Source organism: Thermobia domestica, chromosome 8, assembly GCF_964235325.1.
Source record: "Thermobia domestica chromosome 8, izTheDome1.hap1.1, whole genome shotgun sequence".
Lineage (NCBI taxonomy): Eukaryota > Metazoa > Arthropoda > Insecta > Zygentoma > Lepismatidae > Thermobia > Thermobia domestica.
Window position 1 is genome coordinate 258,988,795 of NC_137461.1, and position 27,360 is coordinate 259,016,154.

At 36.0% G+C, this 27,360-nt stretch overlaps 1 protein-coding gene across 1 annotated transcript in view; it reads right to left on the minus strand.

Moving 5' to 3' along the window:
• LOC145693571 (synaptic vesicle glycoprotein 2C-like) overlaps nucleotides 1–27,360 on the minus strand; it is a 199,910-nt gene that overhangs the window by 53,578 nt on the left and 118,972 nt on the right. The window contains exons 2-6 of the mRNA XM_081769666.1: nucleotides 20,876–20,929; nucleotides 20,513–20,674; nucleotides 18,403–18,565; nucleotides 15,083–15,204; nucleotides 877–1,115 (exon numbers count right to left, since the gene is read on the minus strand). Of these exons, the coding sequence (XP_081625792.1) occupies nucleotides 877–1,115; nucleotides 15,083–15,204; nucleotides 18,403–18,565; nucleotides 20,513–20,674; nucleotides 20,876–20,929 (740 nt within the window). The remainder of the gene's footprint in view (nucleotides 1–876; nucleotides 1,116–15,082; nucleotides 15,205–18,402; nucleotides 18,566–20,512; nucleotides 20,675–20,875; nucleotides 20,930–27,360) is intronic.

Here is a 27,360-nt window from a genome sequence, read left to right on the forward strand (position 1 = left end):
TCCACAATTACTCCACATGGCTCTACAATTAACAAGGAGCGTTATTGTTTATCACTGGATAAGGTACGACACGCTCTCCATACCAAGAGACCAGAGTTGCAAGGTAAGGTCATCAAACTCCATCACGATAATGCCAAGCCTCACACAGCCACGATGACACAACAGAAAGTCATGAGAATGGGGTGGGAAGTAGTCTTTCAGTCTCCCTATAGTTCGAACTTGGATCCTTCAGATTTCGTCCTGTTTGGTCGTTTGAAGGCCCGCCTGTGGGGAAAAACATTCGACAGAGACAAATGCCCTCATTCTCTTGTGTGAAACAACGGTGTAAAAGTCAGCCACTTGAATTTTACCAAAGTGCATTTAAGGCATAGAAAGAACGTTGGACGAAATGCGTCACAGCAGATGGAAGCTACATTGGTCGACATGATCTTACAGCCAAAGGATCAACGTATGTTCACCTAAAATTTCATGATCATATTGAAATTATTAACAGTATTATAACCATATTACAGTGCCGTGCCGTGGAAAATCAGCGCCCGGGGCGAGACTATACGACGGCGCCCCCAGACATATATTCCAAGTATTTTTTATTTATTTTGCCCCTTTTTCTCATGATTTTTTTCGCCCCTCTTACTTCGGCGCCCGGGCCCGTCGCCCCCTCCCCCCACGGCACGGCCCTGCATATGTGCAAAACTTATTGAACGCCTCTTGTAATAATGCAAATATTAGCGGAAGTACGTTATGCTTGACTAAACCATTTTCATCTCTCAGAACAATTTCTTCGTAGGTTTACATATTCAATATGGAAGATATTTAATATCATGGACAAAATCCGCGTTCACTTTTACCCTGGATTATCACACTATTTAAACTTACAGGCGAAGTCCATCTGCTCCTTCCTGTGTTTACCATATACATCTTGGTTATAACTTCTTGAGCTTCATCTAGTTTACCAACAGCCATCAGGAACCTAGGAGTCTCAGGTAGCCACGTGAAAAGAACTACGGCGATGATAATAGGAACAGTCCATAATAGAACGAATACTCGCCACGAAGTAAATGCAAAGGAAGTCGTGACGTAATCTATGTGCTGAGGAATTATAACCCATGCTAGTGCTGTAAATACAACAAAAAGTTAAATTATTGGAGAGGTAATGTATTAATAAACGTTTTCATATGTAAGGTTTCTTCACTTCAGATCTTGGATTGGTCGCCAATAAGAAGACAATAATAACATTTTCTGTATTAATATTATTTTATTTTTATTTTTATCTTCTTGATTTTGTTTTCTTCATCACTTCAAATTCTGGCTCAGCCAGGTTTTGGCATCAAAAATATGTTCAAATAATAAATATAGTGAGACTAGTATTTTGTGACTATACAGGGTGGCCCAAAAGTAGGTATACAGACCAGTATTGATCGAGTATAACATTTTAATTTATTAAGATAATTAATTTATTTCCTTTGGTTTGTTTCGACCTTAAAATGTAAGTGAAAATAAATTAAGAACAGATAAGGAAAAAACTAAGTCAATACCTATATGGATAACAATAAGTAAATGATATAAAATGTCATGACTTATCAGTACGATACTGTATACCTACTTTTGGGCCACTCTGTAGTTTCTCAGTGTAGTTTAATTCTGAGTAGACAAAACCAGTGCATTTTATTTATTGAGAACCCAGGTTTGTCATGGTATTAATTAGCATTATTTTGATTAGAAGTTATGTGCCTTTTGTGTGGATTTGTATAAATATGGAAAATAAACGAAAAATAAATAGTGAATGCAGAATATTTAATGAACAATAGGGATATCAATATTTCGTGATTGAGTCAAGTCATACCACATTATACTGCGGTACGCAGACATAGCTGCTGAAAAGTTCTAAGGTGAATTTTTTGAGCTCCGAACAATAATCGAAATTTTCTTGAATGAAAACAATAATTCTCAGCTGTTACACAACGATGAATGGTTATGGAAATTAGCATTTTATACAGATTTAATGAAACACATGAATGACCTTAATTTAAAATTTAAAGTAGAAATACTTTTTCTTCCTGATTTATACATTACATTAAGTTCTTTCGGCAAAAATTGTTTTGTTTCAATTCCAATTGAAAAAAAAAGTATCACATATTTTAATACATGCGAGATATTCGGTTTACAAACTCAGACTCCATTTCGGGTAGATTTTACAATTGAAGCTCTGGATGCTTTAAAACTAAATTTTGAATCTCGTTCTTCAGATTTTGATGCAATTCTAAACGACACAAAAATTTTCAAAATCTTTTTGTATGTCCAACATAGAAGTCCTTGCCACGGAACTTCAAATGGAAATGATAGATAGCAGTGTAGTGATATTTTTAAAGAAAAGTATTTAATATTCATCATTGCTGAACAATTTAATTAAAATAAACTGTGGCCGGCCGGATTGGTGGCGTTCGCAAGTCGTAGTTTGGAGACACCTCTTCTAGAACAAAAGAATATATACCTAATTACGCCTATTTTGTCTACGTGACATCGAAACTATTCTAGCATTTTTCTTCGCCCTCCAAGCTAAAATTCTAATTAAGATTCACATTAAATTTGTTAAAAACAAGCACACACATGTATATATATATATGAGCGGCTCGGGAGAACACAATGGTATGTCACATTTTGTAACTTCTGAGTGAACTGGAAAAGTAGATTCAACATTCCCATCAAATTCAATGCAGTGACACATACCAAACAAGCTTTCTCTGCCATCTGCAGGTACACCTTGTCTCAAAAAGGTTGAGCGCATTCTTTATTGGTGTTTTGAGGCAAAAATTTTCTAAGTCCAGCTTCGGGTATCTTCGGGAAAAAGTAAGCCAGGTTCGAACCTCCAAGCCAGCCTTTGGAATCGGGAAAAAGTTTGCAGATTTGTTTTTCTTCTTTTAAATATAATAAGACTTGTTACCAAGTGTTTAAAAAAAGCAACATTGATTGAAATACTTAATGATACAATATTTCGAAACCTTTTTTTTTTTAATGTCAGCACATGCTTGTTTGTCATTTAGCTCTCCATACGTAATGGAACATTTAAATACGTTAAAGAATCTTTCCATATGTAAAAGAATGCTCAAAGTTAAGAAATAGAACATAATTATCGCCTGAGTACTAAAATAAAAGTCAAAGTGGAACAGAAACAGCGTTTGTAATGGATATGAATGTCATAATTATCTTGAGATCCGTTATACATCGCTAGAAGCATAGTTGTAGAAGTCCTTGTGTTATCTCATTGGTAAGCTGTCGGATTTCAAATCATAAGGTTTTGAGTTCGAATCCCGTCTAGGTTAGTCCTTTTTTTAAATTATATTTTCCGCAATGCATGAAAAATTATATAAAATAATTACATTAGAATACATAAGTTGTGTATATATAACATAATCATTGCAGAACATAGTAATTATTATGTTTAAAATATAACATCTGAGATAATTTTCACAGTAGGTCAATATTATATATGAGGATGTAAATACAACTTAAGAAACTCGTTCAATAGCAATAAATAAGTTATGTAGTGTATTTATTTGCATCTATTTGTCATACAGATGTAACTTCTCATTATTCTCATTACAGCATTTCATTTACATTCGTTAAATACAATATATTCCTACGGATATAGAAAGTGTATAAACAGAGTATCCAAAGTCGGATCCTGCTTCAAGACACATAACTTTTCCCGATCCCCTTAACGTCACGGGAAGAAACACAAACTCTCTTTAGAACGGAATGTCGTTACTTAGAGTCTCATTCGAATACGTTGAATATGCTTTTGTATATTCATCTCTCTCTCTCTCTCTCTCTCTCTCTCTCTCTCTCTCTCTTTCGCTTTGTTTATGTGTGTGTGTTGCGGAATATCCCAAGTTGAATACAACATTTGCCAAGTATGTGAGCATCATTGTCATCGAATACCAGAAATTGAAAGTCGTGTTTCTTCAGGTTGGGTTTGCGTGTTCATGTTAGCTCACTGGTAGAGTACGGACTTGCCAATAAAGAGGTCTTGAGTTCAAAGCCTACAGCTAATTATCATTCTTTTGTTAGTAGGATTGCACAGAAATCGGATACAAGGAGTGGTTTACTTCTAGAAATATTTTCAGAAGCGTTTAGGTAGCCCTGAAAAGGGCTATTTTCGGGAGTTAAGGCGGGGACATTAATATTGTGTCCAAGACCCTTCTGAATTTATTACACGCTCCATTCTTCTGGGCATGGAATCTATTACATGGGTGACAAATCTATCTCCTTCCCCTACCTCCAGCCATGCTTCGGAAACAAGATGCCACAGGTCATCCTGAGTTCTTGGTGGATCTGCCTCAGGCCAACTTTCCCTTAGAGTACGCTTCACTTCTGCCCACATATTTTCTATGAGATTGAGGTCTGCTCCACGAGCGGCCAGTCGATTAAATCAATCTCAGGGTGCCCTGCGAACCATTCCTGAATCACACGGGAAGTATGTATTGGCGACTGGTATTGCTGGAACTGAATTACACCATCAGGCTGAAATACTCGTACAGATAGCACCATGATATTACTGATAATGTCTAAGTACTGAGCATTGTCCAGATGTCCTTCAATTCTATGAAGCTGTCCTGCTCCGCGACTGGAAATCCAACCCCAACATAAAATAGATACATGGCCACTGCGATTGCAAGCAGCCACATATCCATGATCATATCGGGTGCCTCTCGGACGATACACAAAACGGCGCCCCTCCTTTGATGTTGTGAATATGGATTCATCTGAGACAACTACGTTTTCCCAATTGAGACCCACATTCGCCTGTGCAAACGCGAGACGGTAAATTTTGTGGTCGTCTGAGAGTTTTTCCTTCACGGCAGCAACACGGCCACGTAACCCAGCATGACGAAGCCTTCGTAGAGCTGTATGCTTTCTACCAGGAAAGAGAGAAACTTCCCTTAGCTGTCTAGACGTCCTTAGTGGGTCTAACCGGGCTTCGTTTACTAATCTCGCATCTTGGGCTTCGGTTGACACATGCAGAAGACCAGGAGATCGTAAATTATCAGTCTGACCTGTAGCACCATATTTCCGAATCCATCGCCTTCCTGTAGAGGCCGGGACACCTACTCGCCTGCTAGCTGCAGTTGCAGAATAACCTTCCAACTCCCATAAAGTAATTACTGCTGTACGTCTATCCATAGTTACCAATGTTCTGAGCTGTGAGAAGGAAGCAATAGGTAAAAGCTAGTACCTGACGTGTGATTGGTTACTTGCACGACACGCCTATTGTGGGGAACAGCGTTGCCAGATCTAGCATCATTATGCTAGATCTAGCATAATTTGCATGTCTCTAGCATCTAGCATCTTGCTTTTAGCATCCTGCCCAAATCTAGCACAATTTCAGCAAGTTTATCAGAAAGCCGTAAAACCTGGAGATGAGAAAGGAATTGGTCGTGGGAAGAAAAAGAACGGCAGAAATGTATCCTCTTCCATTGATTCATACAGTCGGTAAACCATACAGGCAGTCTTATTCTCCGAAGTAAGTTCGAAACGTCTTTGGGATTTTTTGTGGCTCCACCCAGGGTTTTCTAATCCTTTAACTCCGAGGTATGGGCGGAGCTATGGGGGCCATTCTCCCCCCAACTTTTTGACAACTTCACCATCTTTATTTCTGACTTCATGATCATATTTATTCCTGAAATGACAGCTCCGAGACCGACCAAAAATCTGCCGCCTCCCCCCCAGCAGACGATTCCCAACTCCCCTTATGCTGCGAAGTAATTTTCTTTCAAAATATGTAAACAAAAACTTTGCATTCATTTATACGATATATACGCCATTGAGTCTGGCAACGACTGCATTAATTTAGCTGAGTTAAAATTTTGGTGCGTGAAGTATTGCATTCTTGCTCTCTGTGTATTTTAAGTTACGTTATCGTATCTCAACTTCGTTTTTTTAAACTCCTGAATTAGTAATTATGAGGATCTAGCATAATTTGACCGAATCTAGCATAAGTTCGATCAGGTTTTGGAATAATTCCGAGCTGTGAGTCTGGCAACGCTGGTGGGGAACAACTTGGTCAACGACTCGCGAAAGAAATCTGAAAATGGTGTGCCGTAATAATAATATCAAAAACAGTTTTTATAAAGGAATATTAATACATACGAAAAGCTGTTTAAAGAGTGAATTGTTATACTGACTTTACACGTATAAAAACATATACCATATACCAAACAGATTGAGCGATATGATGATAGCTGTTTTGAGACAAACTCTTTCGAAGTCCAACTTTGGGTACCTTCGGAAAACAGTAAACTAAAGCTGCTGGTTCGAACCTCCAAAGCCAACCCTAGTAATCGGGAAACGATGTAGAGATATGTTTTTCCTTCTGTTAAATATAATAAGACATGTTGAAATGGTATTAAGTGTAGAAAAAAGTAACATTGAAATACTTAATGATACAATATTTCGAGACTATGTATTCACACTCTCGTTTCGTCATTGTGATTTCCATACGGAAAAGAGCATTTACGTATGAGCTCAGTTATATTTCAGAAGCAGCTTCCGAAAAGCGGTCATGTTAGCTCAGTGGTACACCACCGAGCGTTTAAATCGTGAGTTCGATACCCGTTCAGGTGAAATTCTTTTATGATATTCTACTTTCCTCAATGCATGAAAATTATGTAAAATAGTTACATTACAATTCATCAGTTGTATATATCAGTTGAATATATATATTCATATCATCAGTTGTATATATCAGTTGAATATATATATTCATATCATTTCACGACATAAGTAATTCTTATCTTTAAAATATAACATCTGAGGTATTGACAGAACGTCGGTGTGTTATGTGTGAATATTGAATACAAATTTAAAAAATCGTGTAATAGCAATAAATAAGTTATGTAATGTATTTATTTGCAGCTACTTTCATCGCAGATAACTTCTCAATATTCGCATTACAGCATTTAGGTAGAGCATATCGAAAATCGGATCGTGGTCCAAGACAAAAAACTAGCTAGCCCCAAATTGTCACGTAAGAAATTCGCGAATCGCAAAAGTAAAGTGAAGAGATTGAGAGCGGTAATTCCTTAATCGCTCTCTCTCAACTCTCTCTTATCTGCATTTATACACATAAAAGTGTATGTATGTATGTTCCAACATAACTCATGTATGCCTAGGGCAGGGTTTCTCAACCTGGGAGTCGCGGCCCCTAGGGGATCGCAAAGATAGGCGGAAGAGATAAATATAGTTAGAATCTAATACCAGAAATTATTTTTAAATATTATTTTTAATTTTGTTCTGATAGGCATACTTTTGTTTTTTATACACACTGTAAAGAACAATAAAAAATAAGTCTACTGAACATTTTCAAAGGGTGTAGAATTCGTGTTACTATTCGGTTCAAAGTCTTGTCGTCGTGAATTCTGTCGAGAAATTTGAAGCTTAAAATATACAAAACGATAATCATGCCTGTTGTTCTGTATGGTTGCGAAACATGGTCGCTTACTTTGAGGGAAGAACATAGACTGAAAGTATTTGAGAACAAGATCCTTAGACGAATATTCGGACCCAAGAGGAACGGGAATGGGGAATGGCGGAAACTTCATAACGAGGAACTACATAATTTATACGGTTTACCCAACATTGTTAGGGTCGTCAAGTCTAGAAGGCTTAGGTGGGCAGGTCATGTAGCTAGAATGGAAGAAAGTAGAAACGCTTTCAAAATCTTGACTGGAAGACCAATCGGAAAACGACCATTAGGAAGACCTAGGCGCAGATGGGAGGACAATATTAAGATGGATTTCGCTGAGATACGAATACAAAGTAGAAACTGGATCCAATTGGCTAAGGATAGAAGTCAGTGTAGAGCTTTTGTGAACGCGGCATTGAACCTCCGGGTTCCATAGGCCATAGAGTTAGTTAGTTAGTAGAGTTGTTTAAAAATGAATTTAAATCAAAGAGGTATGATATAAAACTAATGAGAACTGTATATAGAAATACTAGAAAAATACACATGCAACAAAACCTGCACATTGAAATACAATTAAAATTAAAACCTAACGAGACACCTAAGCATGGTGTAATTTCACTAGTTCAGCAATGTCCGGTTCAATCTTCATGACGAACATTATCAAGCCATTTTCAACTGATAAGCGATTTCTTATCTTTGTTTTAATGTTTACTATAAAAAACACACTTTCGCACAAGTACGATATAGCAAATGGAATTATTACTTTTAAAGCAGCAATCCCCAGACCAGGATATTCTTCTCTCCTCATCAGGCAGAACTTGTCCAAGTCTTCGTTACAAAAAAACAGTTGCAAAGACTTGTCGCATGATCATTCTATTATTTGGTCAAGAAGTTGTGGGCTTAGATCGGATACGTTAATGGCCTCTTCAATGAAGGAGTTTAACATCCATCTTGTACCAGCACCTTCGTCGTTGGGAATATAGATATTACAGTTACTGTATCCACTGTCAGTGCCGGGCGCCGAAAAAAGGGGCCACACATTTCGGAGGAAGTGTGTTACTCATGTTAGGAAAGTGCATGTGCACATGTGTAAAATAGAAGGAAAAACGTAATAAAATGTGCTCAAAATTAAGGAAAGGTAGGGTTTATTTTGAAAATGTTATTGAGCTTCGTGCCAACCATGGTGGCGCTTCGTAGCTAGTCTGTCGACGTCACTCATATATACGGTGACATCGTACTATACTCTCGCCCCGGGCGCTGATTTTCCATGGCACTGTTCACTATAAACAAAAAAATGGATTCTACTATTATAGAAATAGGTATGTTAAAAATCCCACACAAGCTTATTACAAAACAAATTATAAAAGGGTCACTGGCAAGAGCGTGTGATAAAAGGGGATCGTGATAGGAATTAGATTGAGAACCACTGGCCTAGAGTAATTTTAACCACATTTCTTATAGTTTCGAAAAGAGTGCTGTCGGGTTACCTATGGTGAATGGGAGGGCGATACATATAAAAGATTGGTAGAAAATGATCGATATTAGATTCATAGTTTTCGGGGTCGCTTAGATAAATAGTGAGACTTTCAATTTCTCTTAACTCCGATTAAGCTCTCATTAGTAGGGATGGGCACGAACGACTTTTCTTTGAAACTCGACTCGACTCGAAACATACATCTTTGAGGTCTACTCTTGGACTCGGCGCGAAAAATATCTTCCAACTCGACTCGGATTAGAGTCAAGTCGAACCAAAACGAGCAAAATCCTGTGTGTAGTCCTACCTGGACAATACATAGACAATAATTATTCTATCATCAATTATACTACTATTACTACAAATAATAATAATAATAATAGAGGAACTGTACCAAAAGTGGGCCCCCATTTTGTTTTTTCCATATATCTAAGAAAATATCGATCAGAAAAAAATGATATTCAGGCTGAAAATAATACGATATGTAATTGCTTTGCTTGTTTCTTCCCATAACAATCAAGAAAAAAATAGGTTGAGAAAAAATGGATTTTCATATGGACTGCATTTTCGGCATTCGAAAAAACTGTTCCAAAACCGGGCCCCTTTAAATTTAGATAAATTACACAAAACGAAAACCTGCATTACTTAAATGAGTTACGCATTTAAGCTAAAAAACAACATCCTAAACACTGGGGATTAAAATAAAATGAAATATGAATGTTTAAAAGACTTTATTAGAAGAAATTGAAACAAATTCCGAAAAGTAAAGAACACACTAAAATTGAACTTAAAACTTAAATATTGTACATTCTAGTGGCCGAAATGCAATCTGAGAGTCTTTTTCTTAACTCCAGCACAACCTGCACTCTAGATTAAACTTGTAAACTGAAAATGTCTAAACTTAAATATTCCACATTTTACTGGCGGAAATAGCAGATCAAAAAGTCTTTTTTTCTTTTTTAAGCTCTAGAACAATCTTTTAAATAGTCTAAACTTGACTGAAACTTTCAAAACTGAAATATTCAATATTCTACTGGTAGAAATAAGAAGTCTAAACATCTCTCTCTCTGCAACCTACTTATTTGGCATTTTAAAAAAATTCCTCAAACTTCAGAACCAAAACTTCCAAATTAAACGTGATAAATGAAATGTTTCACAAAGTTAAGATTTCTACTGGCGAAAGTCACAAATATAAACGACTTTGGCAGTCTCCTCACAATCTACATGGGCCCACTAAAAGCACATGATACAATGGACCCAGAGTTCAACTCTCGTATCACTCAAAAAAGTTTCAGTGCAGAAGGTGCAAGTGGCATCGTCATCCGTGGACGATGTTTTCCCCGGTGGAACGTTTAAAGTTGAGAATATTGTTGATGCTTCCTTATATCAGAGATTGAGCCACAATTAGAATCGTCTTCCTTGGCTCTTCCTTTCACCTTCAGCGGTATCTTTTACTTTCCTGGATCATAGGATCTTGATAATGACTTGACACTACCATGTCCTCGACCACGATATTGAGTAATTAGTTTCGGCTTTGTTTTGGGCATTTTGGACCTCTTGAAGATTGTAAATAAATTGCACGAATCATGAGAATTCGGTATGAAACATATCTTTTAATTTTGCACAACATAGTAGGGGCTCGCTTTAGGATTGACAAGGGGGCCCACTTTACGACCATACATGTTTCTACTTTCGCTGCAAATAATTTGTCACTCCTACGTCTAAATTACTAGCTAATTACATAGAACATACCTCTTACCATTAAGATTAAATAAATAAATAGTTGGTTCAATTATCTCTTTACTAACTATGGAAAACAATGCTTGCTCGTCGGAGCTTCAAAACTTTCCACTGCATGAAAACTCGTCAGATGTTGATTGCAGAACAAAGGATTAACTGATCAACACAGGAACTAGCGCTGCATGCAACAGTAACGGTAAACTACAATTCAGCTTATTTCTAGCATTCTACGCCAATACCCGGAGCAGCAATTGAGGGGGCCCGCTTTATGGACCCGGGCCCGGGTTTGGTACAGTTCCTCTAATAATAATAATAATAATAATAATAATAATAATAATAATAATAATAATAATAATAATAATAATAATAATAATAATAATTATTATTATTATTATTATTATTATTATTATTATTATTATTATTATTATTATTGTGACAACACTGTGTACAAACATGAACAATAGATGGTTAGTAAAGGAATACTAAAGGCTAGTTGACTGCCGACGTCGGTAGTCATGAACTATACAAGGCAAAGACATCGTTCATTACTCTAAGCTGTAAGCGTCGGTGGACTACAGATGGTCAACTATTGACCTCTCGCCAGAAATTGGTGGCCCCGCAGCGACGATCCGTGGTGGCCCAAGTTCCATTTTGAAAACTTTACTACCAGCAGCAGAGACGCGATGAAACGCCAACGAACCACAAAATTACTCTCCCAAAATATGTCAAAATGCCTATATGTGTGATTTGTTTATATTTAGGTGAATCAAAAAACACAAAACAAATACCCGGGGTGGACGCAAACTATCAATATTACGATTACTAGGCACGTGTTCTTCTGAATTCCCCACGGAAACGATCATAAAAAGCTTGGTTGTTGAAGGATAAATCATTGACGTCTTAATTTAGCCAATCAGACAAACCTCTACATCTCGAGTTCTAGAAGGTGATACCGTGAACCGTTTCAGATTTATTGCTTCCTGGTGGAGTACTATCCATGAGCAAAATTTGAGCATAATAGCCGACATGCATCTTCGGTGCCTCTTATCTTTAGTACAATTTTAACCAGAGATGGTGTGGGTCAATGAAAATTTGATCCACGACCCACCATGACCCACTATCACCCACCACCCAAATGCCCCATTGGCCCACTGTGATCCATCAACCATCGTGATCCACTCTGACCCACCACCAACTATGAACCACTCTGAACCATTGTGACCAACTCCGACCCACCAAAACCCATCGACATCAACTCTGACCGATGGCCCACGTCCTCCTCTCCATTGGCTAAAGAGGTTACACTTGTAATAAAACAAGACTGTGAAATTATCACTTATCGGAGTTTGAATTTCTACCGTTAATGGCTCAAGCACCTCTCTGTTACAATACTGGTGGGTCTGACCTTTACGATATATAATGGCAAAGTGTTTCTCATCTTCCAAATTAAAATGAATTTAAATTTATCATATATAATTATTTCTTTGTTGCCTTACAGACACATTTCAGTAGAAAATAGGGTGAAATTTGAAAGTTTCAAATCAAGGAAAAGTAGACCAACGTAAAAAAACAGAGAGAGAGAGAGAAACTAATTTTCTTTATAATTAAGCATGCCGTACTAATTGAAAATGCCCATGTAATTAAGTTTAGAATACAAATTTTATGGCCATTTTTCTCTAACTTTATGGCTTGATTGCCTTATGCTCGGAACGCTCCATATATTAAACACCAGCTTCAGCAATTATAAATAGAAAGCAGTGGGTATAAAATTCAAAAAGAACTTTAATTTGCATTACTCAATTTGTTTCTCAACTAATATCAATCGTTTTCGATTATTTTTACAAATCAACCCACTACCAATTTCCAATATATAGAAAATGCACCCCCGTCCCCCCGCTCATAAAAGTTAATTTTATAAAATGCCAGGACATATTCTCTTTATTTTTAATAAAGAGTTATATGCTGAATTTCAGCTCTCAGTTGAACGGCTTGTGAGATACTCAATTTTTCGCTCATGTGGTTCGGATTCCACGTTAATCAGTAGGTCCACGTCTCATATAGCCTCGCTGCTGAAAGGGACGCTAAACTAAACTCAACTCAACTCAATTTTTCGCAAAAATTCGGACTTCTACTCCCCCTAAGGATATGTATTATAATGAAAGTGACACGCGTATGATAACTTCCCAGTTGGGATTGGAGACTGATTATATACCAAACGTCAATTTATTTGACTTTGCAATTTGACCGTGATGATTACGCAGACATAGTTACTTTCAATTTTTTATGATACATATCCTTATTTCATATGTTACAGATGATTCAAAAATACTTTTTCAAGCAGTTAGCTCCTCTAGAATCTCACAGGCTGCATCCCAAAATCCAACTCCTACTATCCTATGACAATCCAAAAGTGACTGAACTGTTTTTATTAGGAACAAATGACAAAAGAAAAATGGAGATCTTGAAAGTAAAATGTAGAAAAGCTCGGTGCCCCCAATAACTACATATTTCTCCGCCCCTTCATCCCGAACTTAAAAATAAAACTTAATTCGAATATGGTTAATTAGTGAATTTATTACAGTTAAATTCCACTCACTACATGCTACAGCTACAACTATGTAACAAAAAATAACAAATGTGAAACATGTTCTGAATTACTATTAGATTTCTTACGCTATTATTAAACATATTAGAATAGTAAAAGAGGATTGTTCGTGAAATAGTATATTTGCTCTTGATTTATAACTTTTTCATACGGAAAAAAATAAAATATTATTCAAGTTTTAAACTTTGCACTCTGCAAATATGTTGCCCTCTAGGCAATGGGACTAATGTGAAATGTGGACTATTGTGGACTAATGGGAAATGCTGCACTGTTAGCGGCGCTGAAAACTTACGATTCGATTCTAATATCGAATGATTTCGATATCTTTATGTCGCTACGTAACCACCCTGGGTGCTAATGGGAGCTTAGTTGGACTTGAATTGAAAGTAGAACCATTCACCTAAGCGACCACGAAACTATGGATTCGATACTAATATCGACCCGTTTCTAGCATTTTTGATATGTATCCCGACAGTACTCTTTTTCCAGACTGTAAGAAATATAGTTAAAATTGCTCTAGATATATCAGAATTAAGTTGAAATACACACATAAATCCATTTTATATTCTGTATAAATAGAGAGTGAGCGAGCGAGCGAGAGAGGGCGACTGAAGGCATCACCACTTCCACATTGCAAAAGCATATATCAGGAATTGAATTGAAAATCTATGTAAAGACTTTCTGCTGTGGCATGCTTCATAAGGACAATTCCAGTCTGCTCACGTAACCTTTGGGGTTCATGAATTTTTTTGTGAGCGTTCCGACTTTCTGTTTATACCTTCTGTTTATGCATCGAGTAACTTTTCAAGAACATAAATGACATTCTGTATTATGAATGTTGAGAATTACCCTCTATATGACAAATAGCTGCAAATAAATACACTACATGATTTATTTATTGCTATTGAACGAGTTTCTTAAGTTGTATTTACATCCTCATATATAATACCGACCTACTGTGAAAATTATCTCAGATGTTATATTTTAAACATAATAATTACTATGTTCTGCAATGATTATGTTATATATACACAACTTATGTATTCTAATGTAATTATTTTATATAATTTTTCATGCATTGCGGAAAATATAATTTTAAAAAAAGGATTAACCTAAACGAGATTCGAACTCAAAACCTTATGATTTGAAATCCGACAGCTTACCAATGAGCTAGCACAAGGACTTCTAGAATTATGCTTCTAGCGATGTATAACGGATCTCAAGATAATTATGACATTCATATCCATTACAAACGTTGTTTCTGTTCTACTTTGACTTTTATTTTAGTACTCAGGCGATAATTATGTTCTATTTCTTAACTTTGAGCATTCTTTTACATATGGAAAGATTCTTTAACGTATTTAAATGTTCCATTACGTATGGAGAGCTAAATGACAAACAAGCATGTGCTGACATTAAAAAAAAAAGGTTTCGAAATATTGTATCATTAAGTATTTCAATCAATGTTGCTTTTTTAAACACTTGGTAACAAGTCTTATTATATTTAAAAGAAGAAAAAACACATCTGCAAACTTTTTCCCGATTGCAAAGGCTGGCTTGGAGGTTCGAACCTGGCTTACTTTTTCCCGAAGATACCCGAAGCTGGACTTAGAAAATTATTGCCTCAAAACACCAGTAAAGAATGCGCTCAACCTTTTTGAGACAAGGTGTACATTTGCGAAATTCAATTACCTACATATTTTTCTGTGGTTCGATCCCAACCCGTTGCATCTAATAATTTAACTGGAAGTGGCGTTTACCATCATTTTCCCTCCAGTCGTTCATGTTTAAATACACTTACTTGGCACTAAAATATTTCCAATATTCCAGAACATGTTTAAAGTGGACAGCACAGTTCCTCGTCTAGAATTAGGTTGAAATTCCGCCAAATAAGGCCACACCAAGTACATTGCTCCAATCATTCTTCAAGTGTCATGTAGAGAAGAAATAAGAAGAAAAATGAATAGCGGTATAAGTAAATCTTAAATGGAAATTCTTCATCCCCCTTTAGGCCCTCTAAATAATAAAAATATTCACTTTTGGCAATTTCAGCTTTCCACGTCAACTGGAAGTACCCTTTTATTTTATGTCAGTTCATCTAGTTTTGTATATAGTAAGGACAGGATTTGTAAAAAAAAAAAAAAAAAAAAAAAACTCTAATACAAGGCGTGCAAGAATAACACCACGCAACTTTGCTGATGTAGGCCCCTATATGAATCCTCACACAGAAGCGTCATACATCACAAATTCTGTATCATACATGTCCCGCAAACTCTGTACATTTAGAGACACATTGTGTTACAAGTGACAAGGATAAAAACAGTGCTTTTAGTATATGAGGAGCTCATTTTCAAAAGGGCATAATTACTAATTTTATAGTAGAAGTAAAAAAAAAAAAAATAAAATAAAATAAATAAATAAAATAAAATAAAATAAACTTCAAAATGCTTCTGAAAATATGCCATTAAAAGAAGACCGTAACGCAAGTGAGACAACCGCCTTATTTCTTTTAAATGAAACATACTGAAGTAAATGAACGAGATGGATACGATGGGATAGACTAAATTTATATTGTCATTTCTAGTTATACCAAAAACGTTCCCGTTTACATATACCCTGTTCCATAATCCGACAGAGCTGCTTTCAAACATTCAGAAACCATTGAAAACTCAATTTCGAAGAAAAAATTGGAAGTTTTCCGTTTTAAAAGTAAGCTTCTCATATGTATTTGTACAGAATGTTAGGCTAGTTTTAGACGGAAGTATTTTTTGTAGCATTTCTCGCAGCAGATGTGCTGCCAAAAATTCTGTCATCAAAAGTGTATAGTGCTTTTACACGGTAGCATTTCGATAAGCATCTTGTAGTGACGTAGCAAACAAATCACTGGAGGAGAGCGCAATTATGGCTCCGAAACTAAAACAGAGATTTCATTCGCTATTCTTCTAAAGCCCTTTGTCGTATATGCTTATTATCATGCAAAGGACTTTTAACTTTGTACAAACATGGATGCTCCTCATATTTTTTAGTCAGCATAATAATGACATCCCTACTCCAACTCATTTTTCTTTACTACAATTCAATTTCCCATACAAAACAAAGAGCATGGATATTTGGCACAAAATCTTTCGCTTCCTTGTAACACACTATGGCGCTGCAATCGGACCAGAAATGCTGGGGAAAATGCTACAAAATAGAGCAGGTTCTATAGACTAGAAATTCCATAGGGTATGCCATGGCATGGGAAATGTTATAGCATTTGCTATTTTACACGGTAGGATATTGATGATACGATTTTTGCTACGAGAAATGCTTCCGTCTAAAATTAGCCTTAATCTCAATTTGAAAGGAAACAATATTTGACAATTCTCTTAGTATCCAGTTCGAAGATGAACGAGCTACTCGATACAGTTGGACGCAAAGTTTTAAAAAGTGAACTTAGAATATGTTCATGCTAGGAGAATATTTATTACTAGTATCACACTAGAGAACCTTATAAGGTTTTTAATTTTTGTAGTCCGTTTGTCCGTCCGGTAACCCCTGAATGAAAGCGAATTTCTGAATTCTATTTTTGGCAATATATTATCTCAGCCGAATTCGTTAATGGAGTTAATTCGCTAACACTTCACGGGCAATGATGGTTCTCCATATTCCGCATACAGAAATATGTACTCAGGTTAGATTCTTTTTAAGTTAAAAAGTGCATTTTTTTCAAAGTTAACAGATTTTGTTTTGGTTAAAACCTCAAAAAATATTGGTGATATTAAAATTTCACATATTTGGGGTATGAGAGGGTGTATAAAGCCTAGATTATTGTTGTTGATTAATTTGTTGCCGAACTTGTTTTTCTCAAAAGTTAAAAGCTTTTTGGTTAAACCTTATTTATTGTGTACATTTCCATTTAGGTCAACTTTGCTTGTTTAAATTTTATCTGTACATTTAAGAATCTGTAAATACCGTGAATGTTATCAGATCTTCGATTTTTTTTAACAAGTTTCATTTTCATCTGATGATGGGCAATGCCTTTTCTGTGGCCAGAGATATTTTCAAGTTTATGGAGCATTAAATGTGTAGAATGGTTGCAGGCTGTATGATACTATGAGCTGAAGTAGGAGAACCAGGCCCGTATCCAGGGGGGTCTAGGGGGGACCGGCTCCCCCTAAATTTTTGCTGGGCCCCCGAAAATTTTCACGGTAGGCTTGCAAATGAACTATAATATGGTTGGATCGTCCCCCCCCCTACATTTTTAGGTTGGCTACGGGCCTGAGGAGAACATAAAATGGATTAAGTACTAGAGAACAGTATAATGCTGAATACGGTGATAAGGTGCTTACATAGTACATGATACCTTCAGTAATGCACTGACGTTATGTGTAATAAATATATGTGGACTGCGGTGGTAGATACGGCAGTCTGGATTATATCAGTCTATGGCATCGGTGCGTTGGCATATAGCGAGTAGACAATCCAGTGGTGGGAAGGCATATCGTCGTAAAGCTGAAACTTGATCAAAGAGCTCATGAACAATTGGATGTGCCAGATCGATGCCTGTTTGGATATAGCGTTGCCATAGATGGTAAAGGCATGGCAAAGACCTTTGATAAGTATTAACAAATTCATTGAGTTCTTCACAACAATTATCAGTAACCGCTTCAACTATGTACCAGCATTGATTTGTCCATATATGTAAAGTTTTACGTGATCCTCTTTACCAGAATTTATTATGTTTTAAATAGCGCTAACAGAGTACAAATATTCTTGTGATTTTTTTTTCTGTTGAAGTTAGACAAATGTTTTGTATTCGGAATGCGTGTTTTCGGTTTCCCCAAATTTTTGTAGATCTTATCAATTTATCTTGAATAAGAAGCAAAAATTTTCACTCAGTTACCTGAGTTATTGGTTGTATATTACAGTATTACAGTATTCTTAATATCAATTAGTTCCATACGTTATTATCAATTTATGCATTTTACTGAAGAAACGAGATGGTGTGCTGGAGAACGGCTTGCTCAGCGCAAGGTGATCTGGGACTAGTTATGGACCTACTACAAACCAGTGGCCTCATTTTATATTCACATGACACCATATAGTATATACCATACTATCATATTACATGAAACTTACCCAAATCCACTGATAAATCGAAATCCGAGGAAAAGCCAGAACGTTTGTGCCAGAGCAGACCCAACTGTTCCAAATATGGCCACCATATGAGACATGAATAGCGTTACTCGTCTGCCTTTTACGTCGGCGAGGACTCCCCACATACAAGCACCAAGAATCATGCCTAAGGATTAAGATAATTACATGATATTATATCTATCATAAACTATATACTATTGTTATTATTATTATTATTATTATTATTATTATTATTATTATTATTATTATTATTATTATTATTATTATTATTATTATTATTATTATTACAAGACTAGCAACAATCTGATTTTTAACAGGTATTTTTATATAAAAGTACAAAAATAAATAAAAGACACAAATGCAAACGACATACTTCTTAGTGCAATAAAAAATTACTGTTCCCGATTTTGTCGAAAACTACTCACGTAAATTTAGAATCAAACCATGTTACTTTGATTATTCTCCTTTTGTTAAAAATAAAAGTTTCAAGAAGTATCTCCAAAATAGAGCAATCGTCTTATATTGAGAGTCGTCTTATAATCGGGTAAATACGATATTGTTTCCAACTGTATTGTTTGCTAACACGCTTTAATATATCCTGTTAACCCAAGCTAAAAACAACAAATGTTATTTCAAACTACAGACAAAACACTTTCGACAAAATGAATTATTCTCTCCTTTCGTTCAAACTCTTTCTTTCTTTCTTTCTTTTTTTTTTTTAAATCCAATATTAGCCCTACATCTGTTACAAAGTTATTTCTAAAACATATATCAATCAGTTGTCTTACTGGATTTCGTTCTACCTCTTCACTAGTTACCTCAAGAGTACCACAGGGTTCTCAATTTGGCCCACTTGTTTTCTGACATACATTAATGACCTTGCAGAAGCTATTTATCATCTTTCATTCTGATATACACAGACAATATCAAAATATACGAATTGTCTCTTCTTCTGAAGATTATCTCCAACATCAGTAACACACAGGCAGTTTAGCTACATGGTGCTCTAGTATGAAAATGAAACTACAGTGTCGAAAAATGAAACTCGATAACTTTCACAAAGCTGTCTCTTGCTCCTATTTTATCATTAGAATCAAACTGAGCAAGTTAAATCCAGTGTCTAAGTGTGTATTTCTAATCAGACTTTTGCTCCATCAATCGTGCCACCAGAGGGCCATACTCTTAGGCTTCATTCAGTGGAACTTTCTTTACCAAGGTCAAGGAAGAGAAAAAACTGAAAGTTCGACGAAGGAGAAAATGTGACGTTTCCTTCGAAGAATCATCCGATTCTTCCATAAAGCTTCAACTGGAATCTGACGGAGACACTGGCGATTGGTATCATGGAAGATTTGGCAACTTTCACATCAATGATTATGCATTTGTTCGGTGTGAAAGTGGATATTTTCCGGGAAAGGTTTTGAAGACCAAGCAAAACGAAGCTTTCGTCAAAGTTATGCTAATGACTGGATATGGCTGGTTTGGGCCGAAAGTTGAGCACAAGCTATTATGGTATGCATATGAAGACATTTTGGAAAAAATCAATACACCTAAATATGATTCCAAGGTGGGTGCATATCTGATAGAAGAAATTGAGAAATGTCTCGTTAACAAAAGGTAAGAAATGTCTTGAAATTTTAAATGGATATATTTGAATAAGTACCCAAACAAAAAGCAGATTCTACCGATTCTAAGTACTGTTATTTCTGTTTAACCTATATTATAAAAGAATACTTGATGTTATTCTTACGAGTAAATGATTTCATTGTATACATTCTTTAAAGTAAAATTGTCGGCTTTTGTCACATTACTGTCAGATATAGGGTCAACGGTATTTTCTTTGTGTCAGCAATTGATGCACTTATATATATATATATATATATATATATATATATATATATATATATATATATATATATATATATATATATATATATATATATATATATATATATATATATATATAGGGTCGTTAATGACCCGCGCCAAAGGCCCTCAAATGGGCTAGTCCGACACTGCTCCTTAGCACACTTTTCTATTAAAACTATTTAATTTTGAAAATGTAAGGTGTTATATAAAGATAAATAACAATTACCTACAAACGGAATGCCACTCATCCAACCTTTATCCGTGGATGTAAGTCTAAAGTTGCACCCAGCTGCAGGAAGAAGAAATGAAACACCAACCAACTGGAGGACTCCAGAACTGTAGGAAACTCCGCATGCGAACAGGAGAGCATAATGGAAGTTGCCATTTCCTGTACATGAATCGTACAAAAGATAGAGGTAATCAATGACTAGTAGTAACTTTTATGACATAAGAATCACCAAGGTATGAAAAAATGCACTTATATCCTAAAGTAAATACATACATTAAAAATACTTGGTTTGATCTAAGACTTTTGTATGGCAAGGTCTTAACTATTTCATAAATTACTTTAGGTAGCTAAACTTCTTACCTGTAAGGTTAATGGCTTCATCTAAATCAACTGTCTTCCTGGGACGGACACCATCTAAGAGATTGAAGACGAAACAATGAGAAAATGTAAGAAAGAATTGTCTAACATTACATATAGAGACTTAAATATGTTAAATATGCTTGTAGATAGAAAATTAAAAAAATACAAGCGCTACAGCAAGGGCGGATAGGCAAAATGTAACTTCATATTTCTATTTACTCACATATCTTAAGAAAATCACAATTCGTACCATTGGAGAAGAGTGACAGCCCACAAATTTCTGATGTAGTGGAAAAGTATGCATGCTGTTTGGGGCGTTTTAAGGACGTACACGCATCATCTTTTTCTTTTGAATTTAAAATAACACATTTTTTTTCATAATTATGATTAAAGGATTTAAGTTGTCAAGTGCTCTCTAGTGAAAAACAGTGTAAGAAATAACATATAAGTCGTATAAGTCACTGGTGAGGTAATTTCTCTCTTTACAACTAACATAATATGAAACATCTCACGCAATACTGTATAATCGTGCGTATTTTCTTAATGTTACGCCTGGAGTAAAACTATAAGCTCTAATATGCTCACTCCGGGAGCTAAAAATGATCACAATCAGAGACCAACAACATTACCGAATGTATTTCTCTTAATTTTAAGTCGCTTTGGTTTCTAATTCTACATTATTTATCTTATCTATCTATCATCTTACCAGAGTAATATCGAAACTGCACCTTGAATTGGGAGACATTTTATATATTTCCTGATAGGACATCTCGAGCAAGTTCCAGAACAGGTGTTCGCTTCTTGCCCGGAAGTGACCCCGCCTTTGCAGGGGCTAAAATATATAGAACATTTTGACCTATTTTCTATAGCAGGTGTACATAAAGTACGTTGCTATTCCTAAAAGTTGAAACCTATGCTAAAACGCCAAAACACCTGTTTCATCATTGGAAAAGCATAATTTAACAAGTGAAAATATTTGCCCCAGGGTCTCCGCAGGGTCCCAGGTGGGGTCCAACTCAAAATTTGCAATTGAAAAGAGGGGCAAGTAGCATATCGTTTGAATGCTACTGTTAAAAGAAAAACGATAACAGAAGTCTCACAGCTCTAATCAAGCTCTGTGCGAAATGGCGGAAAATTCAAAATTTGAAAACAGTGCATGGCCACCACTAGAATTCCAAAACAGTGAAACAGGCGTCAAAATTCTAAAACTCGTGTTTCATTATTTGAAAAGTGGTCTTTATCGATATGATAATGTTTACCCTTGGTCCCACAGGGTCCCAAGTGGGGTCCAACTCAAAATTGGCAATTGAAATGAAGGGCACGTAGCATATCGTTTGAAAGGTATCCCCCTACAACTTACCGACAGCCGTCTGGTAGAAGCGATCTAGAAACCTCTAGACCAGGTGGCTGTTTTGCATTTACAAGTGTCGTTTTGATGTGAAGAACCACATAGTTCGACATTTGTTTCAAAGCTTTAGGTGTAAGAGGTGGTCATGGATGAAAAGTTTTGTTAGTCAATTTGCAATATCGTTGACTTACATCTAGGAAATTGATTCTCTAGAATGCAAAGAAGGTTCACAAGCTCATCAAGTTGATGGTGACAAACTCTGTTCTCCAGGACATTACAATGGCCGTAGACGATTATTTTACGTTCGAAGATAATACTCAATTCCAGCCCTTGTACACGACATCAAGTCAACAAGGAACTGCTTCGGGTACCGAAAGCGATCCTGATTACGACTACCTGGCCAGGGGCGGATCCAGGACCGACTTCTGGGGGGGGGGTTGTCATAATGCTACTTTTAAGGACTCCAAATTCTGGGATGGATTTTATTTATATATATAAAACAAGAAAGTTTCCTCTTCTGGGGGGGCGATCGCCCCGATCGCCCCTCCCTGGATCCGCCCCTGACCTGGACCCAAATCTTTCTCAGGAAACTGCATTTTGGAGATCATGGAGTGAAACGAAATTGAGGAATACTGTAGCAGCTTATAACAACGCACCCATTGGTCCCAAACTCAAGGATGAGAAACGGGTAGCAAGAGTTGACATCTGTACAAGTGACATCATTCGGATGAAACTATATCTAGACAAGGCATCCAAGCGGACCAAACTAGCAGAACTCCGAGAATCTGTCAAAGCATGGTGCAAAAATCAACGTGGTGCTCCGAATTTTTTCAGGATCACTGAAGAAGACATTGCCTTGGAAGCCTTGGAACAATCGCGGAAGCTAGGGTTTACTGGTTTCAAGGCATCCCGATTCTGGATCCGCCGACTACACTGAAAAAAAAAATGTAGGTGGCATACTTAAAAACGTAGGTTACATTCGTAATTCCTGTAGTTTCCGGACTTAACGTACAACCGTATATAACATCTTGCAGCAAACGTATAGCTGAAAAAGTATGTATTATACATACTGTCTGCATAAGTGCAATGACGTTATTCGTGTGACGTCATCTGCAGTAACAAGTATATACGGAGGTAATATCTAGCTTTGTGACGTCACGATCGTATGTAGCATGTGGGTTAATAATGACGACACTCACTGACTATCAGGACGGAGCATAATTTCAAGAAGTATGCAATATACGTTCTGTACGTGTGTTTCTTGCGTTCAACCCCGAGGCAGCATCTATATTGTACTTGTGCCCCGTACGTACGACTAGATACAGTATGCGTCATGTACGTATGTATTATACAGATTTTCCTTATGTCGCACACAGCTTGTCCCGATAGAGCATACAGAATATCCGTATGCACCATACAGAGTGCACATATGCAGCTTACAGACTGTGTGCATACAGCATATAGATTATACGTATGTCGCGTACAGGCTGGCCATATGTAATGTATGGATTGGATGTATGTAGCTTATAGATTGTCCGTATGAAATATACGGATTTTACCTGTATCGCATACGTATTGCCTTGTTGTAATATATGGATTGGACATATTCAGGATCTAGATTGTACGTATAGTGCACCGTTATTGAAGTGCTGCAACATACTGAGAAATGCATGATACACTCTTACTGTAATGTTGTCACACATTGTTTTTCTTGTATGGAAACAAAAATAGCTTAAAATATGGTTGATCTCCTTTGTGCCAATAATAATAAAATTAAAAATACTACACTTTTCAATCTTAGTTTGGAGCCGTGAAATGTCCAGAGAAATGTATTTACCTGCAGGGTGTAAGTTTGGACTTCTTGCTAATTCTTTGGAAAGCTACTGCAAAGCCAAGGTTGAAAAGTGGCACAAGCGTTAATTTTAAAATTATTGGCACAAAGGAGGTTAACCATATGTTAAACTATTTTAGTTTTCATACAGAGTAAATCAATATGTGACAATATTACTGTAAGAATTTATCATACCTTTTGCAATAACTTAGTTGCAGCACTTCAATAATAATGCAAAATGCACAGCCATGTACAATCCTATGTTCAAACTCAAACAAACTTACGTACAGTCATTTATTAAGCCGTTATCATCCATTGCTTGTACAGTCACGAAATTAAATATTCTTCAGTTGACAAAATTTGTTTTCCTAAAAACTCAACAATAAATTAACCTATTAGAGTACCGACTTTGGCAGGTTGTCAAGTTATAACTATTCGAAGAATAACAACAAAAAGATCCAAATAAATTCATTTGTTCCCGAGCTATTGGCAAAAGAAAATTTGTCAACTGTCAAATACTTTCTTTTCCGTGTGTACTATATAAAGACGACTTTACCTCATTCTTTTCCTTAATAATATCCTCTTCCAAAATGCAGAAGTTGTTACCACAAGAGGCGTGAATAGGATTTTCCAGAAATAACTTCTCTGCACATTTTAATTAACAGATAAGTTATTTTTTAAATGACGCTATAATTAAAAACATGGTGTCAGCTGAAAACGTGTTCCCTCACAAGATGATTCCTACACAGTACTTGCCATTAAAAATGCAACTTCAGGGAGACAGGGTAGCTACGCCAAAGTTCCCAAGCCGATATCTAATAGTAAGTGTCGAATATGCTTAACCCTTAACATACCAAGCGGGGTACTCTAGGGACCCCAGAGAGTGATATTTAGTGATACTGCCGCAATCATAAGAATCAATTTATTCTCAATTTTTATATGTATCCTGCAACCCTTTGAGATATTAATTACATGATTAGATCAACGACTCGTTTCTTTAAAAAATACAAAAAATAAAAACACACTTGAAAATGTAAAAACTCTATTGTTAAACCTGTGTTTCAGATTTACGAACACAATAATATAAAATTGTATGAAGAACTGAATAGTGCTCAAATATACATAATATTTGATGTCAACAATGTTCATTTAACTTAAGTATGCTTCTAGACATCCAAAAAATAATAGTTGGAGTAACCCTCTGCAATACTATGTTGAGAAATTAAAATAATACGTCGGGTCTCCAGAAGACTCCAGCTTGGTAAACAACTTTGACGACTTAGGCTTGGTACGTTAAAGGTTAAACTTACCGCTGTTTTCGCTGTGTGACAACGTGGTGACAAAGGAGCAGAACTGACCCAACATTGACAACCAGAACGACTGTAACACAGCGAGACATCGAGAGGATGTTCTCTTCTGGTATGGTAAGCCATGCGTCTTACGATCCAATGCCACAGCTCATCAACTGTAGCTGGCGGAGTTCACAGGTATGAGAAGCTGTGCAGCCATCGACCAAACATATTTATCCTTCCCTGCTCTACACATTCTGCAAATTTGGACTTTCCTGGATGTATCCTTCTTAGTTCAACATTTTAAGTAACGAGCAGTGTAATAGTCTCATACATTATTTAAAGAAAGAGCGATGATTCTCAGAACTACTCGGAAGTTTCTAGTTTACAATTTTATATGATATATATATATAGAGAGATAGATAGATAGATATACAATAATTTAAAACGGTTATATCAAAGTTTGCAATTCAGAGTACAAAAAGAAGTATAGCTCTCGGAACACTGATTATAGCCAGATAATACCACTAGTAAACTCAACCACACTCAGTACCGTTAGTTGCTTGGTATTGTCTATGAGGCAAAGATCATCGTATCTCATTGCGTGTAGATTTTTGTATTTGTTTAACGCTAAAAATTGTTTGTCGCTAATCGAACCCAGTAACATATATATACCGACAGGACGTACGTTAGTCACAAGGTTACATGAGTGGAACACTAAATTATTCGATTGACACTTACGGCCTTGTCAACACTAGAGAAAGGTACAAAGTGATTAAATAAATACGAAACATAGTTCATACAAAATATAGCGATGTATGAAGTCTCCTTTTCATACGATTTGGATAAAGGATACATCTGTAGAGAGCAACATAAATGATTTCTCTGGATAATTTGGATTAGTCCAGAATTCGAACAAAAATAATTTTGAAATTCGTTGTTAAGTCCAACATTTTTTCTTTCTTTCTTCGGATTCTCAATAAAGTTGACTACTGAAAAGCTGAGTTACAGATTTTATGTTAAAACATGTTCACTATACCATTGCCTTATTCACAGAACAATACATTAGTTATTAATGTATGTCTGAAATAATAGTGCTTCGTGCAGATACTTTATCCAATCGGAATTGCACAATGATAAAAAAAATGTTGCAAGGTATAATGTTCTTATTTACAGAGAAAAAGAGTTGAAAGGACTTAACGCTAACAAACATTTTCTTTAAACAGACATACATTTATTCTAATTTATGGAAGAAAGAAATAATTTGTGGAGCAGTATATTTATTAAGGTTACATATTCGTACAAAAGAATGTAAATATAATCGGGTCTGTCTTCAGAAAGGACGTGCTTTTAGCCACAAATTACACTGCTTCTTTTCGCTGTCTTTCATGCAGAATCCTGGTTTTGTTTTGATGCATGAAATACCTAAAACAAAAATCCAAAAAATATTTAAAATGTTACATTTTAAAATATTTAACATTTTTTAAAATTAAATGGACAAAATCTGTTCAGTCAGGTATAGACTTTTGGGTTTCTGGTAGAAAAACGATTAATTTAAAAAAGTGTTTATTGATGCTGAACAACTCGAAATGTATTACTATGCAAAAGTAAGTGGGTACCCAATGGCGTTCGAGGTACTATGGGGTACCTAATGTCTGCATTTTTAGATATGTGGAAATATATGTCTCTAAAATGTAAAGAACTGATATCTGTTTAGTACAGAAAACCGCAACTCGGTAAGCCTTATGGATACCGAGGTATGGGAAAATAAAGAACAACACCATAGAAGTGTGAGGTTTGCGTACCAGATTGTGCAGTTTCGAAAACGTAATTACTGAGAGCTAACAACAACCTCAAAAGTAGTTTCAATTCAATACACTACACACACGTCCTTATGGGGGTTTTCGGGTACTATGGCATTCACAGACCTCCCATTTCTAAACATTCTAAAATATATCTTAATAAACTTATAAAGAACGTTACAGGTGTGTGTTTACCGAAACTGCAAGTCGGTACG